Source organism: Leiobunum rupestre, chromosome 4, assembly GCF_980474605.1.
Source record: "Leiobunum rupestre chromosome 4, qqLeiRupe1.1.hap1, whole genome shotgun sequence".
Lineage (NCBI taxonomy): Eukaryota > Metazoa > Arthropoda > Arachnida > Opiliones > Sclerosomatidae > Leiobunum > Leiobunum rupestre.
Genome location: NC_143387.1, coordinates 61,459,124 through 61,485,279, shown reverse-complemented (window position 1 = coordinate 61,485,279; position 26,156 = coordinate 61,459,124). Strand labels below are relative to the sequence as shown.

Here is a 26,156-nt window from a genome sequence, read left to right as displayed (position 1 = left end):
CAATTGGTTTTTAACTAATTGAAGTCCAATCGGTTTTAAATAATTGATGTCCAATCGTTTATCGTATAATTAAATCCCAATCGTTTATCGTATAATTGAATCCCAATCGTTTACTGAATAATTGAATCCCAATCGTTTACTGAATAATTGAACCCCAATCGTTTACTGAATAATTGAACCCCAGTCGTTTACTGAATAATTGAATCCCAATCGTTTATTGAATAATTGAATCCCAATCATTTATTGAAAAATTGAATCCCAAACGTTTATTGAAAAATTGAAGGCCAATCGTTTACCGTATAATTGAATTCCAATCGTTTATTGAATAATTGAACCCCAATCGTTATATTGAATAATTGAACTCCAATCGTTTACTGAATAATTGAATCCCAATCGTTTATTGAAAAATTGAAGCCCAATCGTTTACCGTATAATTGAATTCCAATCGTTTATTGAATAATTGAACCCCAATCGTTTACTGAATAATTGAATCCCAATCGTTTACTGAATAATTGAATCCCAATCGTTTACTGAATAATTGAACCCCAATCGTTTACTGAATAATTGAACCCCAATCGTTTACTGAATAATTGAATCCCAATCGTTTATTGAATAATTGAATCCCAATCGTTTATTGAAAAATTGAAGCCCAATCGTTTACCGTATAATTGAATTCCAATCGTTTATTGAATAATTGAACCCCAATCGTTTATTGAACAATTGAACCCCAATCGTTTATTGAATAATTTAATCCCAATTGTTTATCGTATAATTGAATCCCAATCGGTTATTGAATAATTAAAACCCAATCGTTAATTGAATAATTGAATTCCAATCGTTAATTGAACTTTTGTGGAACCTCAAAAGTTGAGAAAAGCAGTGCTTTTGACAATTATCTCAAATTTAATTTCTTGAAATCGTAAACAATTTCATAAATTTGAATTACGTAAGCTTTGCCCCAAATAAGAATACACCTTTCCCTTAAAATTGTTTATACTGTAAAGAAAAATTAACCGGCAATTTTGGGCTTAAATTATTCCCCAAAAACAATTGCCATACTCTTTTGAGCCTGTAACAAACACGCTAAATAATTCCCCAAAAACAACTGCCAGGCTCGTTTGGGCTTGTAAGAAAACAGGCCAAATATTTCCCAAAATAAAACCTACCAAGGCATTTATACTTGAAAAAAGCCTAAATAATTCCCTAAAAAATTTTTCCGCGGATTTGAACTCGTAAAAAGGACTAAATAATTACCCGGAGATTTTAGGCTTGTAAAAAACAGGCTTCCCACAAAAAAAAAGATATTGCAAAAAAAGTAAAATAAAAAAGGACGGGTGATGACAAATAGGTTTCTTACGGCGGGCACCGTAGCAATCGAATTTTCACGGCGCATCAAATCTCCAAATTTAATATTTCGGCAATTTCAATAATTTATCTATAGAAGGACCCCTCCTAGTTGTTTTACGTTTATAATATAATAATAAGATTCCATTTTTATCCCCCCCCCCCCCTGATGCTTCTCCAGTTTATGATCAGCTGCACAAATCCTTTGGCGCTATCACGGACCCATTATACCCGGAGAGATAGGACCAGGGTTTAATCGGATTGCCGCTAGGGGGCACCGCGTATAATTCGGGGATAAAAACCGGGGGGGGGGCTGCTATCGATTTATTCGCAGCTACTGTGTCTTATAATAAATCCAGCGAGCGAGTATAGGCCAAGGCTGGACGCCGAAACCAGATTGGCCGACTATTAATTTCTGAGCCAATTTACCGACATTTTTCACGCCAGAATTTAGACGGCAGCGCGTGTCCGGCCCCACCCCTTCCCAGCTTGACCCCCCCCCCCCAGCTTCTTCCCGAGATTGACCCCCCCGTCTTGTTTAAATTTAATCTTTCTCTCCGTGTTGTATCACGGTCACCCGTTTCTACCTGGTGGAAATAAATCCGTTTTTTGATCTACGGATTTTGAAATTATTTTAAAATTTTAAATACTTTTTTTTCTGTTATTTTAATTTTTTTAACTCAATTTAGTTTTATTGACTGGTAGTTATAATACTAATACTAATAAGCGATAATATGCATTTAGGTACCAAGAATATGGAGAAGCGTAGATTCTAGACTCGTCCTAGCATATACTTTAAAGATAAAGTTCAACTGCCTTTTTAATTGTTTTAGCTCATTTTAGTCTTATTGGTATTTAGGTACCCAGAATATTTGGAAGCACCTATCTCAGCTCAACGTCGCGTAACTTAACGAGAAAGCTCTAATGAGAACTATTATAAATATTGTGCGCTTTTTTATTTTTCTTAGTTCAAGTTGACAAGAAATCTCGTTAACCTGATGGTTTCAAAATCAGAGAAGACTGGAATCAAAGTTGTTGTAAGATTTGTAAGATGGCTCTCGATGTAGTTTATGACTTGAATTGTAAATAGGTGCTACAGAAACGTTTATAGCAAGACTTAGGCCTAGGGTGGTGCCTTGGGTATTAGCCTAGCTGATTATTATTATTATTATTAGAACGTTTTTAACAAGAACGTTTTTAACAAGAACGTTTATAACAAGAACGTTTATAACAAGAACGTTTATAACAAGAACGTTTATAACAAGAACGTTTATAACAAGAACGTTTATAACAAGAACTTTTATAACAAGAACGTTTATAACAAGAACGTTTATAACAAGAACGTTTATAACAAGAACGTTTATAACAAGAACGTTTATGGCAAGTAAATTTTTAACAATAATTCTAAATACCATTTGCTACTCAACCGTTAAAACAGCAACGTTTATAACAAGAATTCTAAACCCAAGATGATACTCAAACGTTTACAACAACAACGAATATAACAAGAATTCTAAACCCAAGATGCTACTCAAACGATTATAACAATAACGTTTGTTACAAGAATTCTAAACACAAGTTGCTACTCAAACGATTATAACAAGAATTCTAAACACAAGTTGCTACTCAAACGATTATAACAAGAATTCTAAACACAAGTTGCTACTCAAACGATTATAACAAGAATTCTAAACACAAGTTGCTACTCAAACGATTATAACAAGAATTCTAAACACAAGTTGCTACTCAAACGATTATAACAAGAATTCTAAACACAAGTTGCTACTCAAACGATTATAACAAGAATTCTAAACACAAGTTGCTACTCAAACGATTATAACAAGAATTCTAAACACAAGTTGCTACTCAAACGATTATAACAAGAATTCTAAACACAAGTTTCTACTCAAACGATTATAACAAGAATTCTAAACACAAGTTGCTACTCAAACGATTATAACAAGAATTCTAAACACAAGTTGCTACTCAAACGATTATAACAAGAATTCTAAACACAAGTTGCTACTCAAACGATTATAACAAGAATTCTAAACACAAGTTGCTACTCAAACGATTATAACAATAACGTTTGTAACAAGAATTCTAAACACAAGTTTCTACTCAAACGTTTAAAACAAGAATTCTAAACACAAGTTGCTACTCAAACGATTATAACAATAACGTTTGTAACAAGAATTCTAAACACAAGTTGCTACTCAAACGATTATAACAATAACGTTTGTAACAAGAATTCTAAACACAAGTTGCTACTCAAACGATTATAACAAGAATTCTAAACACAAGTTGCTACTCAAACGATTATAACAAGAATTCTAAACACAAGTTGCTACTCAAACGATTATAACAAGAATTCTAAACACAAGTCTCTACTCAAACGATTATAACAATAACGTTTGTAACAAGAATTCTAAACACAAGTTTCTACTCAAACGTTTATAAAAAGAATCTAATTAACAGTTGCTACAAAAACGTTTATAATAAGAACGTTTATTTAACAAAAATTCTACATACATGTGGCTACTCAAACGTTTTAGGGTAAAAATAACACCATTTATAACAAACAGAGGATGTTTTACGTGTAGGTATTTAATTTTTTATTAAAATTAGACGTTTGTTTTTACAAATGAAGTCGTTTAAAAATATCAGAAGTGTAACACTTCAAATTATGAAAATGTATGTTAACCTTCAAAAATTGATACGATTTCGAACTGTTCTTGCTTTCAGATTTTCTCTTGTGTTTAACATAAGGGAAAATTTTTTGTTAACCTGTCGCACTCTTGGTCAGTATTTACAAAAATTAATCTGGTAATTTTAGAGATTCTACAGTGGTCTTTTTTACCATTTACCAACCTGAATTTATCTATTTCAATACATCAGAGAGTAATCTAATAAGATCAAATCTAAATTTAAAAAATATATATAAACCTCAATTGGAATTCTTTTGAGGTAACCGAATTGAAACGAGGGAAAAACACTAGTTATAAATTTCCACGTGGTCTACCTTAAAAATGTGTACATTCTTTCGTACTTTAGCCAAAAATCCCAGAAAGGTAATGTAATTGCTAAATTGTTAAGCGCCATTATATTTTGCGTCGTGGGAGGTGCCTCAACAGAGCAGTCTCAACAGAGTTGGCTCGAGGTAAAAACTCTCGGAAATTCCAACGCTGTTGTAACACGGTGATATATATATTTCCTTCTTTATTTACAACCACTCGGCCATTGTGTAATACTTTTGTACATCTTATAAAATATATAAACGCCGACATTATATACACTCTGTTTCGTCTTGGTATACATCGGTTTTGCGTCCATTCGATAGTTCGTCTTGAAAGAAATTCGGTGAACGCTGCTATTCGAAACTTATGGAATTTGCAATGAGTTAGCTTTTTAAAGCGACGGCTTACTTCCCCGAGTACCAGTACAATGGAAACGGACAGATAAAAGAGAGGAAAAGTCGACTTGGAAGATTTCGTCTCCGGGATGAAGAGATAAAATTTGAATTTACGGCTCTGTCTTTTAACGGGCTCTGGTGGTACTTGGAGCAGCTTTTAAATGAACTCTCCTCTCCGCTAAGAGATATACTAAAGTGTCTCCGCTTCTGATTTTAATTGACTTCCAAAAATGTCTCTTTTTCCTGTCGAGAACAGGGACTGCTAGAACCGCGGGGGGACACGCCGGCCGTGATTTATTTTTCTGGTGTTCTCTTTTTTTCGTCTCGTGATTTACTGTTGCGCCAGTATACCAGTTACTGATAAAAATAGCTCTCCGGTGTCATTGTCAGGCGTGTGGTGGCCGGTTGCGCCACTTTGATAGTATGGTAATGATTGGTCCTAAGTGAAGCCCGATAGCTGGCTCTTATCGCTCGTTTCACGCCGTCAGACTGCTCTCTTATGACTACATTTGTGGCGCTATTTTCATGGGTGTGTTCGACTCGACGTGTTTGTCGCCAATGCTACTCGGATACTTTGCTCTGGATATCAAGCTGCGAAAGTCCGCTCAGAAGAAACCGAATAGAAGGGAGGGTTTCCGGGTCAAATCCTCTCTCGGGCTTTGACTGTACCAAAGCTTCACCCACTTTTCAACCCCCTCTGAAATTCCTCACCCCCTTGAGGGGTATGTGTAGACCAGGTTATGATATTTTGAACACGAACTTCAGTGGATACGCGAATTAAATGGTCTGTACAGTAACGGGCACCAAACGAAGGTTGACCTCGCTAAATGGATTATACCCCTTGTTAATTATTGTGTTCATCGATTAACGCGTCAACTTAAAGACGATTCGACTGAAGATATCTTGCATCTTAATTTGGAATCGAGGGTATGACACTCGAGAAACAAAAGAGCAATAGGCTTCACCCTGTATCAGATTATTCAAGTCTTAATTTTCAGATATCTGCAGATAATCTGTTAGTCAGATCAGGTTATAGAATGTTTCCCTCACTCAGTAATCAGATCTCAAATTGTATCTGATTCATTATGTCAAATAAGTAAGTAGCCGATTTGAATCTATAATTCATCTCTCCAGATGCAGATATCTGACATATAGTACATCAAATCTTGTATAAGCAAATCAAAATAAGAAATTTAATAGGGGGATATGTAAAATCGATAACTGTAAGCCATTCAGATAAGTTAGGGGCCTAAAGTATCTGGTTTTGCATTTTGTCCCTGATCAACTGATTTGATAATATCTGATATCTCCACACCTTCTATCTGGTGGCTTACGACGAATTCGGATAAGTTAGGTGTTTAAACTATCTGGTTTTGAATTTTGTCCCTGATCAACTGATTTGATAATATCTGATATCTAATTTATCACAATTATTTTCTATGTTCATAAAACTGCTATCAGAGAATCGGTTAGAAACACTAACCTTGTATATCCCTTCATAATACGATAAAATTGTTTTTCCTCTTACAGATTTTCAATTTAAAAAAAACCCGTTAGGTGTATAGAATTTTATATAATGACATAATAATCTATAAAAAAATATTGAAAGAATTCTATAGTGAGAGGGTTGATCGATTATGGCCGCCAGAAAATATCCCCCGTGTCTGTGAGAATCAATTTCAAATTGATTCAATTTTCTATTTAGTTTTACATCCAAAATTACAAAGCTAATTTAATACTTATCCCGGTTGCTTCGAAAAATGGAGGCAAAAGGCGCATTTTTCAAAGATTTCTTTTTTACGCGGACACGATCAGTCGCTTACGAAGCTCGTAAAAGAAATTTTTGGGGTAAAAAATGTATATAAATTATATGGATGCGGAAAAAGGTTACGGTTGTTAAATAGCATTGGTTTAAGACGTTTAAGTAGCCTATAAGGTAGCTAGTTTTCGAAAAGCTATTAAATTAAATTGGATCTTGGGTGGTTGGAGGAATACGATCCTGTCCCCGTAAAATTGGGGAAAAAGTGTCTTTTGTTACCGCCATTTTCTGGTACAAACTAAAAATCGTCTTTTAAGACTCCCTCGTGTTTTAGGTGATTTTCATTTGTGTACTTTCCAACTTGTGGTTTTCTCAACTTGACTTTTTTTAGACCTTTTTTTGGGGATTTTAGTCCGGTTCAAGGTTGTTGGTTTTAAAGGGATCGTGACATTCTGTGGGGTCCTGTTTCTATTAGATTTGGACCTGGAAGGTTAGCAATTGATTATATTTATTTCAATATTATCCAAAGTTTACAAGAAAATCCTCCATCTACTAACGATTTTGCGCATTTACCACAGTAACTGTGGGAAACACCACGAGAATGGAAAGGATCCAGATATATATCTTAATTTTGGTAAGGGAATGGATGGAAAAAGTTATTTCGAGTTCGGGAGTGGTTGGGAATGGATTTTCAATGCGGTGGCGATACTTTGAATCGGAAATGGTTGGGACTAGATTTTCAATGCGGTGGCGATACTTTGAATCGGAAATGGTTGGGACTGGATTTTCAATGTGGTGGCGATACTTTGAATCGGAAATGGTTGGGACTGGATTTTCAATCCGGTGGCGATACTTTGAATCGGAAAATGGTTGGGAGGGGATTTTCAATGTGATGGCTATACTTTGAATTGGAAATGGTTGGGACTGGATTTTCAATGCGGTGGCGATACTTTGAATCGGAAATGGTTGTGACTGGATTTTCAATGTGGTGGCGATACTTTGAATCGGAAATGGTTGGGACTGGATTTTCAATGTGGTGGCGATACTTTGAATCGGAAATGGTTGGGACTGGATTTTCAATGCGGTGGCGATACTTTGAATCGGAAATGGTTGGGACTGGATTTTCAATCCGGTGGCGATACTTTGAATCGGAAAATGGTTGGGAGGGGATTTTCAATGTGATGGCTATACTTTGAATTGGAAATGGTTGGGACTGGATTTTCAATGCGGTGGCGATACTTTGAATCGGAAATGGTTGTGACTGGATTTTCAATGTGGTGGCGATACTTTGAATCGGAAATGGTTGGGACTGGATTTTCAATGTGGTGGCGATACTTTGAATCGGAAATGGTTGGGACTGGATTTTCAATGCGGTGGCGATACTTTGAATCGGAAATGGTTGGGACTGGATTTTCAATGTGGTGGCGATACTTTGAATCGGAAATGGTTGGGACTGGATTTTCAATGCGGTGGCGATACTTTGAATCGGAAATGGTTGGGACTGGATTTTCAATGTGGTGGCGATACTTTGAATCGGAAATGGTTGGGACTGGATTTTCAATCCGGTGGCGATACTTTGAATCGGAAAATGGTTGGGAGGGGATTTTCAATGTGATGGCTATACTTTGAATTGGAAATGGTTGGGACTGGATTTTCAATGTGGTGGCGATACTTTGAATCGGAAATGGTTGGGACTGGATTTTCAATGTGGTGGCGATACTTTGAATCGGAAATGGTTGGGACTGGATTTTCAATGCGGTGGCGATACTTTGAATCGGAAATGGTTGGGACTGGATTTTCAATGTGGTGGCGATACTTTGAATCGGAAATGGTTGGGACTGGATTTTCAATGCGGTGGCGATACTTTGAATCGGAAATGGTTGGGACTGGATTTTCAATGTGGTGGCGATACTTTGAATCGGAAATGGTTGGGACTGGATTTTCAATGCGGTGGCGATACTTTGAATCGGAAATGGTTGGGACTGGATTTTCAATGTGGTGGCGATACTTTGAATCGGAAATGGTTGGGACTGGATTTTCAATGCGGTGGCGATACTTTGAATCGGAAATGGTTGGGACTGGATTTTCAATGTGGTGGCGATACTTTGAATCGGAAATGGTTGGGACTGGATTTTCAATGCGGTGGCGATACTTTGAATCGGAAATGGTTGGGACTGGATTTTCAATGTGGTGGCGATACTTTGAATCGGAAATGGTTGGGACTGGATTTTCAATGCGGTGGCGATACTTTGAATCGGAAAATGGTTGGGAGGGGATTTTCAATGTGATGGCTATACTTTGAATCGGAAATGGTTGGGACTGGATTTTCAATGTGGTGGCGATACTTTGAATCGGAAATGGTTGGGACTGGATTTTCAATGCGGTGGCGATACTTTGAATCGGAAATGGTTGGGACTGGATTTTCAATGTGGTGGCGATACTTTGAATCGGAAATGGTTGGGACTGGATTTTCAATGCGGTGGCGATACTTTGAATCGGAAATGGTTGGGACTGGATTTTCAATGTGGTGGCGATACTTTGAATCGGAAATGGTTGGGACTGGATTTTCAATGCGGTGGCGATACTTTGAATCGGAAAATGGTTGGGAGGGGATTTTCAATGTGATGGCTATACTTTGAATTGGAAATGGTTGGGACTGGATTTTCAATGCGGTGGCGATACTTTGAATCGGAAATGGTTGGGACTAGATTTTCAATGCGGTGGCGATACTTTGAATCGGAAATGGTTGGGACTGGATTTTCAATGTGGTGGCGATACTTTGAATCGGAAATGGTTGGGACTAGATTTTCAATGCGGTGGCGATACTTTGAATCGGAAATGGTTGGGACTGGATTTTCAATGTGGTGGCGATACTTTGAATCGGAAATGGTTGGGACTGGATTTTCAATCCGGTGGCGATACTTTGAATCGGAAAATGGTTGGGAGGGGATTTTCAATGTGATGGCTATACTTTGAATTGGAAATGGTTGGGAGGGGATTTTCAAAGCGATGGCGATACTTTGAATCGGAAATGGTTGGGACTGGATTTTCAATGCAGTCACTTTACTCGGAATCAGGAATTTGAATGGATGACAGTGAGAATATTTATGTCAATTTTTGAACGGATAGAATGGATATTGTTTCAACGGGAATAGGCGAGTACGGTAATGTTTCCGCTTTAAATGGAAATCGACGACATAAAAGTGAAAATGTAACTTCACATACTCAATGTAGTTTTCATTGGACACGAATTTCCTGAATCACGTTTAAACGTTTCCTGAAGGTCCTACTCCGCCTGACATTTTAAAAAGGAAAATTTGCACCGCGTAGGAATATTTACTGATTAATAAACCATATATAATATGACGTATTTCGCCTCGCACTATTTTACCTCTCAAAACGCATTTTGAAAAATCAGCGAAACCCGGCGAAGGGTTGTCGTGAGATGGATACTAATATCTCGTAAGATATTAAATATACTTCTGATATCACTTATTTAATAAAATTACGATATTTATTTTAATGACTAAATTTGTGTTAGTAGAGATTACAAAATGCGAACTTGACGCCGTTCCCTCTTTCTAAGCCAATTAAATTTCGTTACCATCGAACGCCCAGCGCGAGTTTTTCCATCGACCGCTACACGTTAAATATAATCTACTTTTTCTTCGTGGAAACTGATTTTTTCTCTCTCCGTACGGTACATCCTAACAAGTTTTTCTTACGCGGAACTAAAGCTGTAAATTTCGACCGCTCGTAAACTTCTTAAACGCGATTAATGTTAACGCTAACAAGAAAGCTCCGCAAAAGAACAGTAGACCTCTCTCCAGTGCTAGTATAACACCCTATCAACTCCCTTTTTTAAACTTACAAGGTGGGCAAACGAAGTGAAAGGGGGGGTTCAAGTGAAATTCTTAAAACAAAAGAGGCCCCCTTTCAATAATTCCCCAAGAAAAAAAAATATCGTGCGCGCACCCAAAAGCGCCTTTTTGAAATATTTTTAGGTTTTTTTTTAAATAATTTACCCTCGGGGGACTGCTCATAAAATATTTATTTTTTATATATATATATTTTACTTGTATTCTTAACCTAACGGTTTTTCCCTCTCGTAAAATTTTTAAAAATATGAGGAACTTCGTGTTTACCAATGTAAATATTTCCCTAGGCCGATGGGCTTTGCTTATTTTCTGTTTTAGTCGTTATTTTTACTATGCCTTATGAAGGAAATATCTTACGTATAGTTTTGGGGGATTTTTTGGCGGTATTGATGTAATAGCCTTTTAGCTTGCAAATTGAGCTGATAGGCGGTATAAAATTTAATTGAACGACATTTTTAAACGTAGTTCTCTTTTACTTTTACAAAGCTATCATGAGTATAACCAGAAGTACATAACACTTCTCTTACTAGAGAAATACCCATCTCTTTATAATGTTCATGTTCAGGGGCGCACCAAATGTCAATGCATTTTTAAGGAAGCTCTATTTTATTTTACAAAGCTATCAGACCTGTGTAAATCCTGAAGTACATAATACATCTGGTTTTTGGGAACTCTAATTTTTACAATCACTTTGTGAAGTGTTTCTTTGAATTATTCCTGGAAAAAAATGGTCTTTAGAAACTTTATTTGACCAACTGGAATTCATTTTGGAAATTGACCAAAACTTTTAAAATATCTTTAAAAGGATAGAAAATTTCCGTTTAGATAAATCATTATGAAATTAAATAAAAAACGCAATTATAGTTATTATATTAAAATGAAATTTAAGTTATTTTATAATTTTTCTAAATATTAAGTGATTTTAGAATTTTTCTAAATATTAAGTGATTTTATAATTCTTCTAAATAATTAGTGATTTTATAATTTTTCTAAATATTAAGTTATTTTATAATTTTTCTAAATATTAAGTTATTTTATAATTTTTCTAAATATTAAGTTATTTTATAATTTTTCTAAATATTAAGTTATTTTATAATTTTTCTAAATATTAAGTTATTTTATAATTTTTCTAAATATTAAGTTATTTTATAATTTTTCTAAATATTAAGTTATTTTATAATTTTTCTAAATATTAAGTTATTTTATAATTTTTCTAAATATTAAGTTATTTTATAATTTTTCTAAATATTAAGTTATTTTAGAATTTTTCTAAATATTAAGTGATTTTAAAATTCTTCTAAATATTAAGTTATTTTATAATTTTTCTAAATATTAAGTTATTTTATAATTTTTCTAAATATTAAGTGATTTTAAAATTTTTCTAAATATTAAGTGATTTTAAAATTCTTCTAAATAATTAGTGATTTTATAATTTTTCTAAATATTAAGTTATTTTATAATTTTTCTAAATATTAAGTTATTTTATAATTTTTCTAAATAATTAGTGATTTTATAATTTTTCTAAATATTAAGTTATTTTATAATTTTTCTAAATATTAAGTTATTTTATAATTTTTCTAAATATTAAGTTATTTTATAATTTTTCTAAATATTAAGTTATTTTATAATTTTTCTAAATATTAAGTTATTTTATAATTTTTCTAAATATTAAGTTATTTTATAATTTTTCTAAATATTAAGTTATTTTATAATTTTTCTAAATATTAAGTTATTTTATAATTTTTCTAAATATTAAGTTATTTTATAATTTTTCTAAATATTAAGTTATTTTATAATTTTTCTAAATATTAAGTTATTTTATAATTTTTCTAAATATTAAGTTATTTTATAATTTTTCTAAATATTAAGTTATTTTATAATTTTTCTAAATATTAAGTGATTTTAGAATTTTTCTAAATATTAAGTTATTTTATAATTTTTCTAAATATTAAGTTATTTTATAATTTTTCTAAATATTAAGTTATTTTATAATTTTTCTAAATATTAAGTTATTTTATAATTTTTCTAAATATTAAGTTATTTTATAATTTTTCTAAATATTAAGTTATTTTATAATTTTTCTAAATATTAAGTTATTTTATAATTTTTCTAAATATTAAGTTATTTTATAATTTTTCTAAATATTAAGTTATTTTATAATTTTTTCTACTAAAATTGGTAGTTTTAACTCAAAACGTTCAGCCATTTCCCGTCCAATTCCTTTTATGGTCGCTCCCCTGGCGAATATGTGTGTGTAGCGGCATTGGTGGCGAATCCCAAACAGGCGTGGTGCGCGGTATCCCACAATGCCTTTCGTGACGGGATGCGGATTATGTATTACCCCTTGACCTTATTCAACCCCGGGGTCAAGCCTCGGGTCATCGTATTGTATATTACCCCCATACCGGCGCGGGCTTACGTATAAATGCACCCTCGATTCTCCCTAAATAATAAAAAAAAGGTTATAGATAAAAAAAAAGTTTCTTTCACGTAGCTTCCTCGTAGAATACAGGAAAATTCTTTTTTTTGGTTGCGTGTGTGACTATAAAAATGCTAAACATATTGGTTTAGTGTTTCCACCATAAACTTTAAAGGTCTGAAAAATGCCTGATAATTTGTACGCTTAGATTTAATACCGGTAATGAAATAGATAAATTTACCGAAGGAATTTTTTCTCGCTTTTTGGTATCTTTGAACACCTTTTCTACGGAATTGGTGTCAAGGTTACTTGAACCGTTATTTTAATCCATATATTATAACCTCTGGGATGAGTCAATTTTTTATCTCTCTTTGAAGACTCGTTGGCTTCTTGGAGCTTTGGGGGGATGTTATTCGGGCATCAATACGTTTTTAAAAGCCCATATTTACGGTGTAAACGCCCTTAATACTCTCGATATGATTATATTTGCGGAGTCTTCCAGGGATTTAACCTGATTTGCAGGGTTCCTATCTTGACCCCATTTGCGACTTACAACGAAGGCCCACCGTGGCCGAGAATATATTGTCCACAATTTGCATACTTCGGTGTAGGTTTTTTTAACGACGTGGTGGGTATAATGTTACCTCCTGTTCATTTTGGGTGCAAAATTTATTTATAATAAGAAACGTTTACTTAAACCATTTGTAGCTTGGTCTGTGCGTAATTGAATTATTACTACTAACTATTGGTTCTCAACCGATTCTCAGATAAAATTCTGATAAATCAGATATCAGATTTACGATTAGATATTATCAGAAGTAAATGAACCGAAGTCATCGAAATAGCGCTCAGAATCGGAGGGCGTTTTCCTTGAAATTGATGAGAAAATCGAGTCAAATAAGAGCTAATTTCCATCCCCGTCTTTTGACGCGATAAATTGCACTTGGGAATTATGGGTATTACTATTTCTGTGTATAAAATATGGTTTCATAAAAACAAAAAACTTTTTTATTCGGCCTAGGAGCGCGCAAAATTTCAAATTCGAGGTCAAAATGCAACTTCATAAGGAAAACGCCTCCAACATGGGGAGTATAGCAGTCTGATAACTTCGGTTCATTTACTTTTGATATTATCAGATTATTATATGGTTCAAAATGGAAAACAGATATAGTTTCAATCCGAAACCAATCCGATTTTCATTGTAAACAGACCGACAGAAATTTTAATTGCTGTTTATTTTAATTTGCTTTTTACAAAATTATATATTCCTTAACCACATAAGTCAGATAACCGTTCAGTGAGGTTAATAATAACAGATCGGTTGTTAAGTATAACGAATTAGATACAATCTAATATCAGATTACCGAGTGGGTGGAATATAAATGAATCTGTTCCATTGCGCCGAATCCCATTCGACCGAAACAATCCCATTTGACCGAAAAAGCCGCACTTTGGTGGATTTAGGATTCGGTCTAATGGGATTGTCCCATTCGACCGAAAAACCCGCACTTCTCCGGGTTTAGGATTCGGTTTTATCCGTTTCAGCATCTGTCAGAACAGCATGCAGTGTTACCTAACCTAACCTAACCTAACAGACTTTAAAATATATTAAAACGCTTCCATAAAAAATCAAAAGGAGTAGAAAGAAAAACTATTTTTTTTTGCGGTCGCTCAATTGTGAATATTGCGTCGGTCGATTAGAAAAATACAAAACCCGCCTTTGGGTTAATTTCATCAAAAACCTTGGCGGAATTCGGTATAATGGGAATTCGGTCGAATGGGATTCGGCGCAATGGGAAGGACTGAATATCCTGCTCAGTTGTCCGTTGGAAGCACCACTTCCAACACTGACAAATTATTAGAATGATGAGCAAATATTTAGTAACGCTTCTTTTTCACGTTAGTGTAAATGACATAAATTGCTTTAGTCAACATCATATGCCCCTATAAATTAGAGTTTATCGTCGTATTTCGGTTGGAAATTTGATGAAACTCCAATAAAGAGTAAACTATTTCTAAGCCTGCTCAGTTTCGAGAGACAGAACTGTCCAAACAGATACCTCCCACCAGGCGTAAGCGCACGTTTTCGTACAAAAGAAAAAATTCCAAATGGTCCCCCTCTTTTTTCAAGGCCCTCCGTTGATTTATTACGTCTCTTACGCTATAGTACAGTTTCCATCGAAATCCGATAGATTTACAAGCGTTTTAGACAGTAGTGCAGGGCCGCGTCCAATTCAACGGAACGAAAAAATCTATCAGTTCGACTTTCCAATACATTTTAAATTCCGCGTCGTAACCATATTTGATTCGCACGGCTTAACTTACCAAATATCGTTCTAGAAATAGACGCGTTTCGTCAAAAATTTAAAGCGCAATGAAATGACAACTGTCGAAATAGGATAGTACTGATAGCGAAATAATTCCCCCCTCGTAATCGTTAAAATAACTTTCCCTTATCCACGAAAGAGAAAAAATTGAGAGAGGGAAAAGTGAACAGTTTCGGCGAAATAAAAGTCCAAAGAAATGAGGCCCTGAATCGGTAATGTACGTTCACTATCATTTGTTAGAGAACGGGAAACCATTCTCAAAGAAGCTGCATTCCAGCGACTCTTTTGTGGCAATTCCCGCCTTCTCGTCTTGTTACGACGCTCTGCCCCTGTTACACACTCTCTCTCTCTCTCTCTCTCTCTCTCTCTCTCTCTCTCTCTCTCTCTCTCTCTCTTTCTCTCTCTCTCTCTCTCTCTCTCTCTCTCTCTCTTTCCTATTAGCGTCTTTCGTGTATTGAGCATACCCCCTCCCCTTCCCGCTTATTAGTGCCGCCAGGGCTCGAGTTAAACGGGCCTATTTGCGCTCATGCCTTGTGGAAACGCGAAGGGTATACCGTTAGCGGATAGTCCCTGTAGGTCGTAGTTGGTAGGGATCGTACCCCTCCGGTTGACTTTGTAGACGCGTATCGGGTGATGGTGGCGTGGAAGGACCTTGTGGAAATATCGCGGGAATGTCAGTCGCGTATCGTTATTGTAGCTTTAAAACCCGCATCTTGTTAACGAATGTCGCCTTCCGATCAGTTACTGAGGGACCGCACGCGAGTTGGTCGCGCTTGTTAAGGCTTTCCCATCCTTGTTGGCTGGCTTCGTTAGTTAGATGCTGGAATTCTCAGGGAGGCCACTGCCTATGCTACTTAACGAGTCCACGCTATATCGACATTTCAGTCGCGCTAATGTCTAATAACGGTCGCTGATAGTTCGGCATTTCTTCTTCGCGAAACCGGCTCGTCTTCTGTGGTGCTATTGTCGACTGTAATCTCCGCGGTGTTAGGATATGTCTTTAGCAATTACTTAGTCCAATGCGTTTGTGTTGAATGTCGTATGGATGTTGTACAACTTACTTTGGTATAAAAATAAACATTGAAAATTAAATTATAGTTTAGTATGATGGAAAACTCGGAACAAACCCTTCCGCGTTGATTTTCCAAGTTAAATGAGTTTTCCCCTGAGTTCTTCGGTTTTCCCTTTCCATAAAACCTTGTCGAGGTTCTGGTAATAGTTAGTGGTGGCTCGCGTGAAATGATAAAGTTGTTACTACACTCCTAAGCGTTGTAACCCGGCCACCTGATTTAAAGGCATTAAAAGTCGGTAGATGACTAGGGTGGGGCCTTGGGTATTAGCCTAGCTGATTAGTAGAGAATAACGGTAATAGTTAGTGTAGGGAGCTGTTAGCTCGCGTGGCATGAAGGGCTTGCCACCACCCTCCTAGGAATTGTAACCCGGCCCCCTGTTTAAGGCATTAAAAGTCGCTAGATAACTTGGGTGGTGCTGATTATTATTATTATTGACTATTATTATTATTATTACTTGTATTGATAACGTCTAAATAACCTAATTTGCATCTAAATAAAACGACTGAAATGTTTCGATTAAGTTTTGGTCTTAAAATCTTAAAAATCCTATATATCGATGAAGATTTTATATAAACACCCAAAGATGGAAATATTCGTGACAAAACTGTCTAAGCGATTCTATACGGGTTTCCTTATAAATATTGAAGATTTTTCGATAATTGTAAGAAAATCTCTCCTGACTCGATCAGCTATTTTGCTCTCATTCGCCCATAGCTTGACGTCACAGAATATTACAACCAATGAAAGAGAACGAGGTCGTTTGCATACTATTCGGAATGCAATGTTTTTAAAAAACTACAATTTGTAGTTTTAACTTACAATTTCTCTAAAGGATTGAAATTTAAAATTTTAGACAACGATTCTTCTAAGAGATTGGGATTCCAGATTTTAGTCTACAATACCTCCTTAGGATTAATATTCAAGATATTTCCTTACGATTCTTATAAAGGATTGATATTTCAGATTAAGATTCCAGCTTTTAGCTTACTATTCTTCTAACGGATTAACATTCCCGATTCAATCCTACAATTCCTCAAAAGGATTGATATTCCACATTTTAGTCTACGATTCTTCTAAATGATAAATATTCCAGATTCAATCCTATTGTCCTACAATTCCTCTAAGGGATTACGATTCCAGCTTTCATCCTACGATTCTTCTAAAGGATTAATATTCCAGCTTTCAGCCTACGATTCTTCTAAAGGATTAATATTCCAGTTTCAGCCTACGATTCTTCTAAAGGATTAATATTCCAGATTCAATACTACAATTACTCAAAAGGATTGATAATTTGATATTCCAGATTTTAGTCTACGATTCTTCTAAAGGATTAATTTTCCAGATTAAATCCTACAATTCCTCAAAAGGATTGAGATTCAATTCAATTCAATTCAATGTTTATTTGAAATTTGAATAATATATATTAGTTACATCAATTGATGGGTGGGGCTAAGTCAGCGACAGGGGCGTATTAACCATTAGGCCTAGTAGGCACATGCCTAGGGCGCCATTTTCTAGGATCGCCAAAACTGTGATAAAGCCCCACAGTCGAAGTACGTGGGTTGCCCCTACTTAGCTGACCAACCCGTTAGACAATGCAAAAAGGCGGAAAATTAGTCAGTGCCTAAAGGCGCCGAAAGGGTTAATCCGCCCCTGGTCAGCGAGCGACTTGTGCCCTATTCCAGAGTGTAGAGTAGCCTACGATTCTTCCAAAAGATTACGATTCCTCAAAAGGATTGAGATTACTTGCAGGTAGAATCCTAATCTAACTTGGAAAAACATCAACACTTTGATTAGGCAACACCTAAGGTCGACTACGACTGGACGTGAGCCAGTATTTATCACCGCCGTTAAAGTCTCTTTTGAAAGAATTCAAGTAAAAATTCGCCCATCACCCAGAATTTATTTCTTTTAATGAGATTTGGAGGTTTAGTTTCAACCGTAGATTCTGTTTCTTTCGCCCCCAAATTCCAACACATTTCAAACAGAGTTTTATTTTTGCCCTTCGCTTTAATCGCGAGTGTTGAGGGTTGGACTTTAGCCCCGTATCGGTTAAGCCTTTCATTTTGATGCATTTGCATATTGAAAGCCCGTACGTGCTAATTGTCGCATCGTCTGGTAAAACCCTCTCCCCCCCTCCCCTCACCTCCGGTCCTTAAAGAAATTCCCCTACAATTTGAACTCTAACATAGCTAGCGCCGAAACTGCGATGAAATTTTCTCTTGCTGGAAATACTCCTTTCAAATTTTTCTATAGACGTTCTATGAAACCTTGTAGAAGGTTTAAGGTTTTCCACATCCTATAGAATTCTCAATAATTATTTCTATAGAAAAGATTTTGAAAAGTTATATGTTTTTCATTGACTATAGAAATATAACTAAAATTTCTATAGATTTTATAAAAAATCGACTATTGTTCTATATGATTACGATTACCGTTCTACATAATTTCCACGGAAATTGGGTCATTCTTATATAGGATTCCAATACTAATTCTATATATTTTCTATAGGAATTAGAGTCATTCGTATATAGGTTTCCTATTAGTTCTATATAATTTCCATAGAAATTAGGGTCATTCTTATATAGGATTCCAATACTAATTCTATATTATTTCTTTAGCAATTAGGGTCATTCGTATATAGGTTTCTTATTACAGTTCTATATAATTTCCATAGAAATTAGGGTCATTCTTATATAGGATTCCGATACTAATTCTATATATTTTCTATAGGAATTAGAGTCATTCGTATATAGGTTTCCTATTACAGTTCTATATAATTTCCATAGAAATTAGGGTCATTCTTATATAGGATTCCGATAATTATTCTATATTATTTCTTTAGCAATTAGGGTCATTCGCATATAGGTTTCTTATTACAGTTCTATATAATTTCCATAGAAATTAGGGTCATTCTTATATAGGATTCCGATAATTATTCTATATTATTTCTTTAGCAATTAGGGTCATTCGCATATAGGTTTCTTATTACAGTTCTATATAATTTCCATAGAAATTAGGGTCATTCTTATATAGGATTCCGATAATTATTATATATCATTTCTTTTGGAATTAGGGTCATTTTTTTATAGGTTTCCTATTACAGTTCTATATCATTTCCATATAAATTAGGGCCATTCTTATACAGGATTCCGATAATAATTCTATATATTTTTATAGTAATTAGGGTAAGTTTTCTATAGAATTCCTATTACAGTTCTATACCATTTCTAAAGAAATTATGGTCATTCTTCTAAGAGATTTCGATTACAGTTCAATATATTTTCTATATAAATATGGAGTAATTTTATAGGATTCCGCTAAGAGTTCTATGGAATTTATATAGATAATTTTGTAGGGTTTGAAATAAGCTTAAACTATACAGTGAAAAGTCGTTGCGTAGCTTCTCTACTTTTGATTTTCACCGACTTCGTCTGTATTCTGTAAACGAAGACTGGGGTACTGTACGCCTGATATAATTCGACCCAAGAATTTTCTTTAAAACTTTAAAAGTTTTTTTTGAGAGCGTGGAGTCTTTCGGGCGCCAACAGAACTATCCGAGGAATGCAGAGCTGAAATATTCTCGCTGCAGTTGAATTTTGTCCAAAGGTGCGCGCTTTTTCGGAACTTTTAATAAACGGAGATTGTTTCCTTAGATGCAGGTTCGTGTCACCAGTCGCGACGTTTCAAACTGATGACATTTTCCCAGCAGTGACGAAAATTGGATGGGTTTGTCACCACCGCGCTCGCTAACGGGTGGGCTGAGAGGTTAAAGGTCGTCGTCTCTTCCTAAGGTATTTTTATAAGAGGGTTATATCGTCAGTACTAGGCCTCTCAAATTAAATTAAACCACCCTATAAATACTTCTTAGAAAACAAAACCAAGAAAAGCTAAGATAAAATTCGCTGTAGATCTTAAAACTTAACATTCTATTGAACAATTTCATTTATAAATTCTAATGTACTTAAATTCGTGATTGATTGATATTGCACTGTAATTTATTAATCGTGTCAGAAGTAAGTAATATTTGTATATTAAGGTAAATACTAGGTACTTGCGCAAAATTATTTGAAATAAAATTATAACGAATTTAAAAGTGCACAAGAAAATTCTTTTTGTATTTTCCCCCATAACTATTCGCTTGTACCTTGCACCTCCTTAGGCACCCGCTGATTTTATAAAATGATTTTCGAAAGAAAAATACTAGGTAGGAGATTACGCCATATCATAAGTGTATATAAATTGTTACATAAGTGTGACACTTCCTATTCTTTACATGCAAAAGTTTTACTGAGTTATATTCACAAAACAGACTGCATTACGGGCTTCGTCACCATTTTGCGTCCTCTTGCTAACGCGACACACGTAGCCTTTGACAGCGTCTCGCTAGGGGGAGATTTTCTTCTTGTGATGACGTCGGTTACTAGCTCTTAGTAAAATATTCCCCAAAGTGACAAACTTATGGAATAATATAATAGACTTATGATCATATGTTGTTTTCAAAAAAAATATCATCGGAAAATATAATTTATAAATAAGTAACTCGAAGCAGATTTACGTCCAAGATTTAATTATGTACTTTTGATTATACGTATTTTTTTTTCATAGCCAAAGTTGCGAAATGGTTTTTCGTATGCTCATAAATAACATAATAACGATAAGTATAACACTTAGTATTGTTTCAATGTTAACTTCCTGACCGAACCTTTTCTCGACACTGACATTCTTTCTAAGCTCCAACGTGGACTTGCACTCGATTTGAGTAGAGTGTTATTATCCATGGTAGTATTATATTTCGCCTGGGCCATATTTAGGGGCTCTGTGCTTAGAACTAAACCTAAACTCTGATAATTTTCCCTACTTATTGTTATTACGTAACATATGGTATGCTTTAAAATGTTGTCTTTCGAAACCATTTTTAAAGATTTGGTAGGTGAATGTAAAACTTTTAATAAGGAATTATAACGAAATTCTCTATTGTTGGTATTTGAAATGGCCTCGAGTAGAGAGGCGAAAGACTCGACGATATCGGGTAGCTCGCGTTTTAATCGAAATTAGCGATTTGCTTAATTAACAAGCTGTTGGCAAACCGCAGTGAGCGTTTTTGATAGAGACGCGTGATAACTTAATCGGCAGAAACAACGCTTTGATTAATGAAGGTGATTTTTTTATTTTGCCTTCATATTTAATAACACGATTTTCCGCTTGACGGGCTGCAAAAATGACCAACTTAATTATTTTTATTTTGCTTTTTTTCTCAGAGTTTTCCCAAGCTGAAGAAAGCCTTGTATAAATAAGAAATGCTTATTAACTTGGCCAAGCCCCGTGTTTCGAGTTTTGCAAATACGTGATAATATTCGAATTTTCGCCTCTCCGACTTTGTAAGATAATATATTTTAACCCTATACGTAAACACGTTAATAACGTCAGAAAAAAAATAAACTCGATCTTTTAAGATAGTGTCAGAGGTATAGTCGAAGCTGCTATCCATTCGAAAGCGAAGTATTTTTCGTATGATTTTTAGTTGGGTCCACTCTTGACAGACAGATATAACCGTTTATAAGTCGGATTAAATAGACCGAACGGACCTGCAATGACGTTGGACGAAACGTAGCCTCGGTTTTCAATTTTCATAGCTTAAAGATTCTGACAGCAGGAAAACCAACGATATGAGGTGCGTAAAGTCGGCCAGAAATATAAATACATCATCATTTTTGTTCCCATTTGTTTGGTGAGCTGACTGGGCATAAACTCATTCAGTAGTAACTTAAGCTAACCTAACCTAACCAAAACACCACGAAAAACTAGGCCTGGGAATTGATTCTTGAATTTTAAAAGTGTTTTCGTTTCAATAGGCCTTGACTGAAAATAAGCTGGAGATTCTTCGGCGTCGTTACCTGGCTGTAGCACTCAGCGCCAAGTTAGTTTGTGTCGTGTGCGAGAACTAAATTATTGAACCGATAATTCAAAATGTGTGCAAGAAGATTAATAACCATTTAATTTTAAACGTTATTGCAATAAATAAATAAATAAATAAATAAATAAATAACGGCGAACGTAATTTTAAAAGTGACATCAATTTTTATTTTTCATAAAACAAGAATTCCAATGAAATTTTTATAAGAACATTGACATTATTTTAGTTTTTTGTTTTATAAAATATGCCTATCTGAATAAATATATTATTATGAACAGTATGTACAAATTGAATTCATCATATTTATGTACAAAAAAACCATATATAGCGAGTTTCGTGGGGGGCAGGGGGTTAAAAAAACTAAAAAATACGTCGCTGATTTATTAGAAACATTACAATGAAAGAACTTTTATATAAAGATTGGAATTGGGGAAAAAGCGACTTAATTTAATTAAAAAAATAAGAAATAAAAAGCTTAAAAAATAAATATTGATACAATACGACCAACTTTTGCTTTCGATAAAATGGAAGGTTATTTTTTTTTCTACTTTAAAAATGCGAAGATTACGAATTCTGGTTCAAATTCTTTCGTTATCAATAAAAGTTTCAAATTTTATCAAATATAAATCGCAACAAAAAAGGGCAGACCACTTAGAGTAGAAGGTTTTCCAAAAATAAGAAGCTGGTATTTTTACTTTGATTGAAGATTACCATCGTAGATTGGTAAACGTCTTACGTCAAAGATTTCGGGGGATAAAGAGTGGTAACGCACCGCGCCATTAGTGCCAAGGCTTAACGAGCTGTCACTCTGATCCTCGCTCCATTTAGGGATAGAAGTCTCGAAGTCATTCGCGTATCGTTGGGTGTTAACTACTGCCAAAATACCAGCAAAGCTGGCCAGATAAGAAACCTAATCTCTGGCTACGGTTTTCGTTTATTTACGACTTTGTCGCATTCTTTCGTGGTAATCGATAGAAGAGAGGTGGCGATACTGAGGTACTTTTAACCTCATTAGACATTGGGCCGCGGAGCCGGTAACCGCTCTTTGTCGGCAAGAAATACCTCCCCAAAAACAATCGATTATCTTAGTCGTTGCTCTTATAATGGTACCTTATTTTCGCTATCTGTGGACTGGAATTCTTATAACGCTGATAGTTAGAGAAAAACCTTCTGTTCTTTTATCAATACTTTACTACGTTTAATACCCAGAAATCGTTTCGGAAAACTTTTATTACTTTTTTTCATTTTGTTTTATACTCGAATAATGGCCTCGCTATTGACTTTCTTCCGTGAGAAGAGTCTGGCTTTTTTTTTGGTTCTCGTAAGAGCTTTGGATCTTTGCTAACGATTTTCCCCCTCTGGGGAGAGGGTGTATTTTGAAGTTAGGCGTTAAATTCGAAGGTGTTCTTATCAGAACGCTATTCTCTTTTCGGACAGATAGTAAAAAGGACCCGATATAATACACTTTCTAAATGATGGTCCTATTCTTCGCTGCCACTTCCTGAATTTAAGTTTTTTTTTTCACTTTTGGAGAATTTTACATCGAAGGTCTTCTTCGTTTTAAAGTTTAGTTTTCTTACGTATTACGTGTCTCTACGGTGGACACCAATGTCCGCGACATTTTTTAAATGATTGGAAATTTTCGTAAATTAAAAATGTATTTTGAACCAGATATTTTTCTTTAAATGTTCATCGAATTAATTTAATTTTAAAAGTAATCTTCGCATTTTTATTTGTATTAAATACATCTTTTTTTTACAAGTTAAGATATCAGATCATGTATTTTTCGATTTAATTCATTTTAACGAAAATATTTCCCCAATATTTGAATAATTAGGAGAAAGTAAATTTTGATGTAGAGCTTTTTTAAATTTGGAAAAGGTTTACTCGTGGCTTACTACGATTTGTGGGTTTACTTAATGGTTCGAAAAATCTTTAATTAGTGAAAGGGGTCAGGGGGCAAGGGTTATTTTATTTTTTTAACGATTCTGTTTTTTTTTTTCAATATGGCACTCTGAGATTTTATTTTTTATACACAATATAAAAGAAAAAAATTGGAAATAAAAACCCGTCTGATTCTCTGTATACTTTTAAAGCGTGCTTTTTTCGTTCGTGACAAAGACGACTAATAGAGGTCATTAGGGTCACTAGTTATTTTCAATGACAAACCTTTCCGAAAAGCCTATCGGTCAAAACGCGGCATTCTCTACACATTTGAATTATTGATATTTCAGAGGCGCAATTGGGGTGAAGAAAACCAACGGGACCTTTTCATTTTATTAATAAATTTTATATATTTTATTATTAAAAAATTTCAAAGATGCCGCTGGCGTCAGCCGGATCTTGCGAGATAGGGTTATTTTGAAATCTATAAAGGCGGCGCTGCGATCGCGGTGTTTTTTTGGCGCCGCCTATCTTCTCTGACACTTTCGGGTACCTCGCTCCCTCTACCGAAATATTTGACGCGAGATAGGCCCCTTTTGACTGTGGCGCCCCGCTACGGGTCATCCACCCTTTCAATTCTGTCTTTTTCAGGGCAAAACGTTCTTTTTATTAAGGTTTTTTCTATTAGCTGATATTTTGTTAAAACTGGCGAGAAAACTCCGATTTCGATTACGCCTTGAATTTCTATTATGAATTTGCGGAAAATCAATTTATCATATTTTTCGGGAGGGGAAAAAAATTGGGCGCGGGGTCGAAGAAGCGGCGACCGACCGACGAACTTAACTCGGACTAGTTGATCTGAGTTTACATATATTAAAAATTGGGAATAATACTTCTGTTATATATATATTTTTCTTATATATGGAATGTAGCGAATACGTTTTTTTTTGTATAGAGTTTTTGGTTCACACGACAGGAGGGGGTTTTTTATCGCACAAATATTATTTTTTTAAAAACACATTTTTTCCCATGAGGTATTATAAGCGTTGTTATTTGTTAAGGATAGGAATAGAGATAATATATTAACAGTAGTGTGATAAATTCGACCAGAAGTTAAATGTTCTTAAAACGTCTATGAACACTTTTTTTGTTGTAATTTTCGTCGTCGATGACGTATTGGATTGGGATTAGTTATAGAAATCGGCGGCAGATGGCGTCGTATGTCCCTATCATTCCTCGGAAGGGGGTGGGATTAGAAGGGGGAAAAGGGTCGATTTTTTTTCTTTTATTTCGTCGCGAATAATAATTACCCGGACTATTATTATTATTATTCTATAAATAAATGGTATAGATCCTCGGTGTCACTTCCGTTCTAGTTGACTCCCGTTCGGGCCGCTGGATGGAGCCATAAGCGGGCGCGCGCGGACCACTTGACCGTAGTTCGTGTAATTATAAAAACAAAAAGTAACGCGAGACGCCGTGTTGAATCGAGTCTCGTTTCGCGTCTTCCCCTTCACCTGATCGGCAGCACCGAGCTGGCTGTGGGTTTGACCTCTAAGAACCTCCGTCGGACCGTGGTCAGTTTGGCGATCAGCCTGGTCGTGCTCCTTCGCCTCCTCTTCTTGTTGTTCTGCCTGGCCGCGCCCTTGCGCGCCTGGTGAGAGCTCTTGTGTTCTTGCGTCTCGATGGCCTTCTTCACCTTGTTGACGTCATTGATGATGGCCGGGTATACGTCGGGTTCCGTCTTGTTCGTCAGGAGGTGCTTGAAGAAGATGAACCTGTGGTCGGTGATGAGGTTGGGCCTGGCCTCGGAGCCCAGGACGGGCTTACCGTCGTCGTCGAAGCCAATCTTCCAATTCCGGTTGAAGACGGAGCCCAGTCGGTAGGGGCCGCTCTCGTCCACATCTTCCTTGAACCTGCAGAGCTTCTTTCTGCCCTTGTGCTGCGAATACAAAAGAAAGGAGATCGAAATTAGCGTTACATTCAAGAATTACACTTCGGAGGACAACACCTCGGAGTTGTCTTTAAAGAACTTTATTGCTGTAGTTCTAGTTTGAAAATATAGGTGGCGCCAAGTATTTATTCGATATTTGTTATTCTAGCTTCTTGGTGTGTAAATACTTGGTAGATAAGACCTTAGAAA

General features: G+C 35.3%; 1 protein-coding gene across 2 annotated transcripts in view; it reads right to left on the bottom strand.

Moving 5' to 3' along the window:
• Nucleotides 1–22,280: 22,280 nt before the first annotated feature.
• Nucleotides 22,281–26,156, bottom strand: part of LOC149948624 (fibroblast growth factor 8b-like) — a 68,373-nt gene continuing 64,497 nt past the window's right edge. For both annotated transcript variants that reach the window (XM_090173685.1, XM_090173686.1), the window contains exon 5: nt 22,281–25,955. In XM_090173685.1, the coding sequence (XP_090029811.1) occupies nt 25,527–25,955 (429 nt within the window). In that variant the 3' untranslated portion in view covers nt 22,281–25,526. The remainder of the gene's footprint in view (nt 25,956–26,156) is intronic.